Source organism: Lepisma saccharinum, chromosome 1 (genome assembly GCF_977018435.1).
Source record: "Lepisma saccharinum chromosome 1, izLepSacc3.1, whole genome shotgun sequence".
NCBI classification, from domain to species: Eukaryota; Metazoa; Arthropoda; class Insecta; order Zygentoma; family Lepismatidae; genus Lepisma; species Lepisma saccharinum.
The window spans coordinates 174,355,181-174,365,338 of NC_139229.1; the positions used below are offsets into that span (position 1 = coordinate 174,355,181).

Here is a 10,158-nt window from a genome sequence, read left to right on the forward strand (position 1 = left end):
TTTTTCATGGAACGATTCGGTAACACTGGCTAAGAAAACTCTAGTGTAGAGAAGCAATTATCCAGTTCTTGCGGCGCAAACGAACCGGAAGGATTGCTTTGTCTTTACTACGCGCCGACAACTCATGTCATACAGTTTCTATGGCAAAGCGTCACAAATGGCAGAAAGCGATGAAAGGAAGATGCAAATGGACTGGAATGTCCATTATTCCACGAGTGCTTTCTTTAGTGCTCGGGCAGCTTCAGTAGCCACTATCGCTAGTTATGACATTCACTTTGATATTGATATGCATTATCTCCTGTTGTTATTCTGGACTGGGTAAGTTGAAAAGGACGTTGTGGAAAGAGCTGCCACTGAATGTGCTTGCTTATCCTACCGCCTATTTATTGCTATTGTGACTGTATTGATGGCTTTGTACGTAGTACATGAAGATCTTATTCTAAGCATTTCTATGTTCCCTTTCCCAAGGTTGAAAACCAAGACAGCGGTATTTTCTTCTAAAATTAATCCAATCTGTCGATTGTCGGTGCCAAATCCTTTATGAAATTCGATATTATTAGAAAAAAGCGAACAAGAACTCAAAGATGGCGTGACAAATCTTTCCAAAAATCAGAACACAATCATTCCTACTCCTAAAACAGAAAACTGATTTCAAGAGAGTTTCCAGTCTTTTGAAAGAGATATTGCTTATACGCCCCAATCGTGTCCTTCGACTGTTATTGAGTACGCTTTGTAATAATAATTATAACCATTTAATGCAAATTCTCTTGATTTTTCGTTTATTAAGAAATTTTTATTTCATAATAGGGGTGTGCAGAACAGAGATTTTTGGGTCGCAACGGAAATTTAAGAGAAAATCCGAACATTCATGACGGGAGACACTGAAAATCTCGAATTCTACACATTACTTCTCATTAAGGTGATTTTTCTCGCATTTCTGGAATGAAAATTGCAATTTCCCAGAAATTTACGACACTTATAGTGTTAGAGGCCAGATTGATGTGTCATAGACGTAACTTGAGAGCTAACTTTAACTTTGTGGGGGTGGCAGAATAACTTGCTACTTAACTTTGTGAGGACAGAATCAAAAAGTTTTCAGTCCCACGCAAATATCGTCCAGGAATATTTTGATAAATAACTGTCATTTGCAAAATCATGAAAATTACTCATTACTTTGCTCCTCAGGTTTCAGGAAATTGACAAAAGTACCATTAACTTGTACATTTTCATAAACTGAAAATTTGGGGGGTGGGGGCAAACACCTATGGAGGTGGATTATTTTCCTCCAGATCCCGGTATCGACATTTCGGGATCTAACACGCCCCAACTATATATACTGTCTCGGGTATCTCTGGAACAAGTTAACGAAAACGGCTCTACCAACGAACACGTGAGAGGAAACGGCATTACGTGGAGGAGGGGGAGCGACTGCATTATCCCGGAAATCTCTGGAGCAAGGCGGTGCATACCGGGAGAAAACCGGAGCGAAGCAGTACACGCTGCTGCAAAGTCTGGTAACTGCAATTGCCCCCCTCACCAAGCAAGCCCGGTCCCTCGCACGTGTTCATTGATCGAGTCACTACCTGTGCTGTATAGAGACTTGCTTTTGTTCCTTCGCTCCAGAGATCCCCGGGACACAGTATACCAGGCTTCGCAACAGCGTGTATTAGCCTCGCTCTGCACACTCGATCCCCTGCTTCTCTGTCGCATTGCACGGTCTTGCTTCACAGACTCTGCGGATAGATTATAATAGAGCTACTCTACGCATAAGTCACATATCTAGAAATATATTTCGTGGGGTAGAGGTCCGTAAATGTCTCATAAATAATAATATAAGCTATAAGTTTTAAATAAATGCGTTAATATAATTAAAAGTATATTCATAATACGTAAATAAATTAATGTTGCATTTTTATTATTATGTAAATACGTAAAAATAAGTATTCATTATCAAAAACAACTGTCCTGGCCAGGAAATTTAATGTCAAAAAAATAAAGAATTGAATATTGACCGAATAACAAAAAGGATATTAGATCCATTTGATGAGAACCAAAGCTCTTGATTAATGTATCATGCATATTATTTTAAGTATGTGCATAAATATTTGGTATTGCCATTCAAAGCCGCATGATCCAAATACAGTGGCAGCGATTAGGGGGGCATGAGGCAGTTGCCTCCCCACTTTTTGCTACTTTCGTCCCCACACTATGCTAAACCTTGTCTACAAAGGGAAAGTAAACTGTTCTGCCCCCTCCCCCCAGCTTTGGAACCGAATCAATCGCCGCCACTGTCCAAATACAATCCATACCTTCCAGTAAGTTCGGGGAAAATAAATAACCGTCGATTATACAACAAATGCTGTTACAAGTATAGTTTCATTATTTATTTTTTGTTGGTAAGTCTTTCGAGGGGTCCAGACCCTCTGGACACTCTCTAAATATGTCCTTGCTACGCATACACCTGTAAAAGGTAAAAAATATCACAAAGATTACTTCTAATATTTTGTCAAGTCTATTCACTATCATGGGCGTCCGGAGGATTCTTTCCAGAGAGGGGGAAGCAAGGCATTTTTTCCCAGAGGGAGGGCAAAAGAGGGATATTTTCCCCCATAATAGTGAGGCCCCTTCAAAAGAACATTGCTTCAGTCTGAAATTATCATGTTCCTTCAACGCCCTTATAATAATTAATATAAATTGAGGACTAAAAGTGTAAGTGCCAAAAACAAAAGTGTTGGGAAATCGCATCGTTCAGCACATCAGCCCGTAAGAATGTTCATGCTAGTGACCTCTTTACACGCCCTTTGAACTACTTAGAGGGCTACCAGCCACTTTTCACATTTACCACATTATAAAGCATGGCACATTTCACAGTTTAAGGTGGAAAACGGTGTTTGAATTATTGTGGCACTTACATCGTTTACCAATTACTGTCATAAATTAACAGCATTAGGAGATCCAGAAAACTTTACTCCCGCTGAAATACATTCTTTTTAGGTGGACATTCATTTTCCAGGATTTATGTGACTCCCTTCCAAACGTCCATGGTCACTATTACAATCACTATGAGATTATTATTATTAAAATATCATTACATTTAACAGATAAGAAATGCTGTGCTTCATCTCAAGCATTTTTTAATGTAATATTTTTAAAATTTTAAGTGATTATATAGATTTGAAATAAATTGGTGTGGTTCAAATACAAGTATAATAACTTTGGAGCATGAACCAATATTAATAATGCTACTCACAATTTTGGAGAAAGAGATTTTCTTGCAAATGGCATAACAGCTCTAAAGGCAATGTATATCCTTATTTCAACAAAGAATTTTGATTTGAGATGAATGTCATAGCATTGGATTGGCATCAGTAGATGGTGTTAAGACTTCTCTCCTTCTTCCTAACCAAGATTATATGTTTACACAGGGTAGCCAGGCCAAGATGTGGATTACATTTCTCCTAGTATCGCATATTTGGAAATGCAAAATTTATGTCAGTTCTTGTTTTCACTACCCTGCTGTATGGAAGGCAAGAAGAAACAGTTACAAAGTTTATATATTGCTATTTTTTCATTTTATATAATTAGTGGAATGTATCTCGGTGGTTTTGAACTCTCACAAAGAGTGAGGATGCCATTGCACAGGCTGCCCTGTGAGGAAAGCTTGCCACTAAGAAGCTTTAGAAAGGAGACTGTAATCAACTGAAGTTCAATTCTATGAGGTGCTTTTAAATACAAATTTTTAAAGAATGTGACAATTGCTTCATCAGGTTCAGCATGTACCCTGGAGAGTGGTGAAACTGGCGAATGTAAGCCACTGTCAAAATGCCCAGCTGCTCAAGCTGTCATAAAATCAGGGAAGCAGCCAAAACGCTGTGATCCTGATGGGGCACAGATTATTGTGTGTTGTCCAAGTGCTGCAACAGGAGGTAAAAGCCAACAAAGTAAGTATGTCATTTGATTTTTCCTATTTTTGTTAAGAATTTGGAAAATGAAATGAACGACTTATCACCAAGCCAGCCTAACTTTGAAGGCACATGAAAACAGTTTTGTTGACACAAATTATTTTAGGATGACTTTCAATTGTTAAGAGAAGTTTTGTATTAATGCAAGGTGCCGGCTTCTATGGTCAAGTGGTCAGTGTTTTGAAGCCAGGGATTCCATGTTCGAACCATTGATAAAGCCTGGATGTCCAATCAGATCATCATTCCTCATCACTGAAATTGACCCAGCAAGTACAAAAGCATGTTTGCCATCTTTTAAAGAGTACAAGATTTGAGCTACATTTTATAAATAATCCAAAATTTTCAGCAAAAGTTCCGGTATAATTCTCCACATGTTAGTATTTTCCTTACTTGCAGTGTGCCAAAAATATGCAAAAGCTGTGTATGCCATTGAGGCATCGCCAACTGGAGACGAACAGGAAGTATCACAGTGTGCTATAGTACATACTCCTTTAGTAGTTGGAGGAGAAGAAGCGAAGCCAAAGGAATATCCACATATGGTAAGAGTTGATTGTTATGATAAAGTTGACTGTAATTGATCTTAGCAACTGAGATAATGATTTGAAGGGCAAGATGTACAGGTAGACAGTGGCTTGACATTGTGTTGCATTGCTATGTCTAGACTAGCTAAATTCATATGGAAGATGCGATATTTTTTTAAATGCTGTAATTAGAATTTTAAAACTTTACAAAAGAAACAAAGGAAAACACTTTAATTTCAATTGCACTCCAGAATTTGAACAACAATTGCTGTGCATATTCTTCCTATGTGACAATTATTTCATCTCTTTTGCAATTCATTTTGTGGCAGTAATATAAATCTGAGAGGAAAATACCAATGCTTAGTGCTGATGTACTTTTATGATTGTTCAAATTTTTAATGTTCTTTCAATTCCAACTTGATTCAAATTTGATTTTGTTGAATACCAAACAATTAATACAGTGGTAGTTTTGTCTTTCAGACAGCAATTGGATTTGGTGAAAAAGGTTCGATATCTTGGGATTGTGGTGGCTCCCTTATTAGTGAGAGATATATTTTGACAGCAGCCCATTGCATGAGCAGCAAAGCTAAGTACGTTTTCAATATATTTCACATAAATTAACACTTTCATGTTACGGACATTATTCATGACTATAATACACTTCAAATTTTTCAATTAATATATATTTCCTTTTATATTTTTCTTTTAAGAGGAAAGTTTGAATTTTAGCAGTGTGTGACATAAGATCCGAATAAAATAAATGTTTTATTTAATTTCAGAGGAGAAGCTAAATGGGCGAGAATTGGTGATCTTAACTTGAAGAAGGATACCGACGACACTGGTCCTCAGGAATTTAGCATTGTGGAGAAAATCAAGCATCCTAACTACAAGCCACCAGCACGATACAATGATATTGCACTCTTCAAGTTAGACAGGGATGTGAAGTTCACAGCTTATGTCAGACCAGCTTGTCTTGAAGTGAAGACCACTGTGCCAAATGGAAAGTTAATAGCTACAGGCTGGGGAAGAGTTGCATACTGTAAGTGATATTAACTTTTTCCATCTTAATTATGTACAGTTAGCTTAACTTTTTTAAAAAAAATTAAAGATAAATATGTAATGAAAATTATTTATCATTAGATATGCAATGTAATGGCTGTGGGTTTTAATACTTGCAAACTAACATGCTTAATACTTGAGTTTCTAATATGTCCTATGGTACATTTTTTAGCTTGGGGGGGATGCAGACACCAGATGGGGGCAAAAGGGGCAAATGCCCACTAGTCGACCTATATTCCTCCTTCTATATTCTTCTAGCCAACAAGAAAAACTGGATAAATAAATGATCTTTTAGCCCAAATATGCATTTCGTATCCACATCAACCTATAACCGGTTGAAGAACTCCACACCTCTTGGTAGGATCGTGGGAGGGAGACTGGCAGTCAGGAGATAGGCCCAGGCCCTTTCAAGCGCTGTCGAGCCATGGGTTATTATTTTTATTATATTAGTATGCATTTTGTAAGGTATGTAGTGGTACATTAAATCTGCCTCTGTCCTCAGAAAATATACCTACTCACTAATGTTTTCTAGCACCATCACTGTGCTTGGGTGTTAATGTAGAAATATGAAAGCTTTCGAGAAGAAGAACCCATTGAAACATTGGAAATTGTAATATTATGATAATATTTTTACAATTTGGTTTTAAAATAAGTTTAATATTCTTATTTGTATTTCAAATCTGTGAATAATTTTTAAGTATGCTATAATAAACTCTCAAAACAATTTTAATAGGTTTGAAATTTTGTGTAGTTCATGTGGCTAACAAGAAAAGTTTTATGCAACCTTATTTTGAAACTGGCAAAAATAATTTAGTGCAGTTGCTATCCAAATTAATTTCAAATTCCCAAGAACTTACTCATTAGCAAAGATCAACACAGGTAGAATATGAGTTGAAGAATGTTATGTTTTCCATACTGTTACCTGTTTTAATAAAATGTATTTCTGCTCCAGAATCTTTGTGCTAAGGGTTCAAATGCAGAATACCACATGCAATTATTTGTATTTGTTAATATCTCAAATCCATTATAACTATTTGAATAAATAAAATAACCCGTGGCACAACTGGGTTATGCTACTCATTCGTAGCTTTCCAATTTCCTCACAATGGTGACTGGCCACCAGTCCCAAACACAGGCCGAAATCTCAGGAGAAAAGTTGTTACACTTCCCACCAGGAGGGAGGAAGTGTTAATGACCTGTGCATGTTCCATATCATGAGTCCAAAGCATGATGCCTTAGACTGCATGACCACGGTGCGGGACTGTAACTATTTGAAGACTGCTATATTTACTAATTGATCCGACTGTGTTGTCACGGTATCTAGTGACATGTAAAACGCAGTTCGATAAAAATTATTTTTTGTTTATTGATTCATTATATGCACCAACTTGAAAGTGTGAGGTTGTTTATTTTTGTGAATAAACTTGTATCCGAGCCAGACGTCGGGAGTTGAGAGATGGGGTTTTTCTTGAGTGACAGCCGCCGCTTAGAACATGACATATTTGCACCAACGCGGAGATAAGGAAAGATTATTTTCGTCGCTACCAGGCTTGAGTCGCAGCGGGCGGGCTAACCCATGTTCACGGATGACCAGAGATATCAGCTGGACCCCACGCCTGCAAGTATCGAAGATGCCTCGGTGACCGAGTTTCAAGACAATGGACACAGGTCATTCGCATCTCCTCCAAAAGCGAAGCCAAGCTACCTGAGCGTGGGTTTCAATGGACGAATTTGATTCTCTTATAAATATACGGTGCTACCATCCCAGACACAGTTTTTACCCGGATTTCACAGAGAGAGCATCTCCGTGCTACACTCTCGCGTGATCATTGCTTTGTGTCCGTGAACTTGGTTTCCTTACGTACTGTGAGCGACTCGCAGATAGGGAGTTACCAGTGTGCGCCTTATTTTGGTGAAGATTACGCAGTGATTTGTTTTTGCCAAGCGTGGACTACATAAGGATGGAGGGCTAAAGAAGATTGAGAAGGGAGTCTGTTGACTTCCCTGACCCCGCAACGATGCATCGCCATCTTCCGATGAAGCCAGTCAGCCAACGCCAAAGACGACACCAAAGCCAAACACTGCCCAAAGCCCGAAGGACGTTTTCAGAACGACGCCGATCGAAGCCCGAGAGAGAGATTGAAGGACGACTCCAGAACGACGCCGATCGAAGCCAGAGGGAGAGATTGAAGGACGACTCCAGAACGACGCTTCCAGAACGACGCCGAATCGAAACCCGTCACCAGAGAGATTCCGAACCGGCGCGTGACCACGTACATCCGACGCTAGTGGCAAGAGGAACGCCCGAAGTACTAAGGAGGTGCAAGTACACCAAATCGTCGCAATTATTCTTCTTCGCGATCGACCTCGGAGGACAATTTCGCCACAAAGGAACCGTGTGCAAGTCCCGCGTCCAGGAGAGATGAAGGACCACGCCATGTAGCAGAGTCTGGTACAGTATACTTCAGAGGGTCTCATGTCCATGTAAACGTGCGTCGTCAGTATCAACACCGTACCGTTAACGCCGAAGTCTCACTTATTAGCAAAGTCACTTAGGAAACCCCGAAACTAATTTCCGCGTCTGATAATTTTTGGTATTGTTGTAAAAAAGGGGTAATTTCATGTTCAGATATTCTAATTTAATTGTCTGCATTCAGCGTTACAAGCTCCATTTCATTTCTTTAATATTTAGTATAAATTGTCAAAGTGTGCTCCATTTCTTGTGTAACCGACCGCCCCGTCGCGCCATTTAATTTGTCGATAGTTTGACTGATGAGTCCTTTTTAATTGTGGAAAGCGTAGTTGTTTTTATTTCAAGGTCGTGTGCGTGAAATAGTATTATTTGTTGCATAGTGGTTTTTAAGGTAATTTTTGCTTGCGCCGACGATTGATTAGTGTATTCCGGCAGCTGGAGCCAATTAAGATTTTGCATCACTATGTAATTGAGTAGTTGTTCTCATTGGACGAGAGAGGCTTGTGTGTAATACCCCCGTCCGAGAAACTTGTATAATGTTGTGCTTACGACTCGATGCATACGTTCATTCGAACGAAAGATTTAACCACGCCGACCCAATTGTCTTAGTTAACCGCTTTCCGAGGGCTGGCACTTAAGTTAATTTAAAAGAGCACAGGAGCTGGCAGACAAATGCCCTAAATTCACATAAAGGTTTAAAAATTAAACGGAATGATATGTTACTGAGATCCATGATTTGTATCCATACTTCACATGTAAAAATACCTCATGTGTGTGAAAGAGAGATAGAGTGAATGTTGTGAGAGTGATGAGGCTTTGTAAACAGTTGTTGATCGCAATATTTTTTTGTTGTTACAATATATATTCACTTTTTTACTGTTCGTCAGTGTTGTTATTTGACGTTTTTCAGGTACCAGATATTATGCTATTAGTGTTTTATGATTGTTCGAATCTACATATCAAAGGTAAACAAAACAGTGTAACATTTCAAGGTATTAATCTCCGCCTCGCAATAGTATGACAATAAACGACCGTCTCAGTACCGAACTTGAAAACCTGGACCGAGAGTCACGACCGGTCTCCCGTACACATAACGACGTTTGGCCCCGTGCCGGGGTATGATTGACACGTCATTTCGGGGACCGTGAGTGCACTCGTTACAGTGTCAATTTATTTCTTCCAGCAAGTGATACCAGTGAACATTTGCTGAAGGTTCAACTGAGCCACATTCCTCCTGATCAATGTAGCGAAGCATACAAGGATGACCAGGAGACATCCAGACTCCCAAAAGGAATAGAGCCTACTATGTTGTGTGCTGGGGAATTATCAGGAGGAAAAGACACATGTCAGGTAAGATAACAACGGTTCCAAGTAATCTGCATTAGTAGAACACAACTATAATTTTGATCATCTATCAACAACTGCAAATCCAAAATTTTGTTGAAATATACATATTAAATAAATTACATCTCCAAGATCAGTATTAGCATTTCAATTTTTTTTGTTTTCACTATATTTGATTGTAATATTTAGAGAAAATTCAATATTTGTTTAATTTTTCTTAGGGTGACTCAGGAGGCCCTCTACAATATGTTCTCAGAGAGCCATACTGTATGTACAGTATCATTGGCGTGACATCTTTTGGAAAGTTCTGCGGCTTCAAGAACTCCCCAGCAATTTACACTCGAGTGTCCAATTACCTTCCTTGGATAGAAAACATTGTATGGGGATAATCTGAAGGTCACCTATGAATGTATCTTTTACTGGAAATAAACACATTCTAATGCATCTGTAGTTATTACCTGAAAAATATTTTCCATCCACTTTTGATTTAGTCCAGCCGCCGTGCCATGGCTCTACACTCAGAAAAAGCACTTGCTTCGCCAAAATATAGTTAAATTAATACATTTACGAACAAGAAGATTCAAATCTCGCATCAAGCTTATGGTCACCTCAATCCCTGTGCCACATCTCCAGCTGTTCTCTCACTTGCTCCGAGCTATCCGAGCCAACACAGTGTGGCCCATTAGCAGAGGCTTGCGCGGAGGCATGAAAAAGTCTCTGTAGGAAATGGGAAAGGAGGTGGTAGCCATAAGACAACTAGCCGTGCCCATTTTTGGCTGGCACAATGCGAGAGCTTTTG

General features: G+C 39.0%; 1 protein-coding gene across 1 annotated transcript; it reads left to right on the plus strand.

Moving 5' to 3' along the window:
• The first annotated feature begins 179 nt into the window (after positions 1-179).
• Positions 180-9,805, plus strand: LOC146004265 (venom protease-like). The gene is made up of 7 exons (XM_083142965.1): positions 180-318; positions 3,768-3,941; positions 4,359-4,501; positions 4,964-5,073; positions 5,263-5,522; positions 9,199-9,365; positions 9,581-9,805. Exons 1-7 carry the CDS (start codon positions 264-266, stop codon positions 9,746-9,748), a joined length of 1,077 nt encoding a protein of 358 aa, XP_082999091.1. The 5' UTR covers positions 180-263; the 3' UTR covers positions 9,749-9,805.
• Positions 9,806-10,158: the final 353 nt, after the last annotated feature.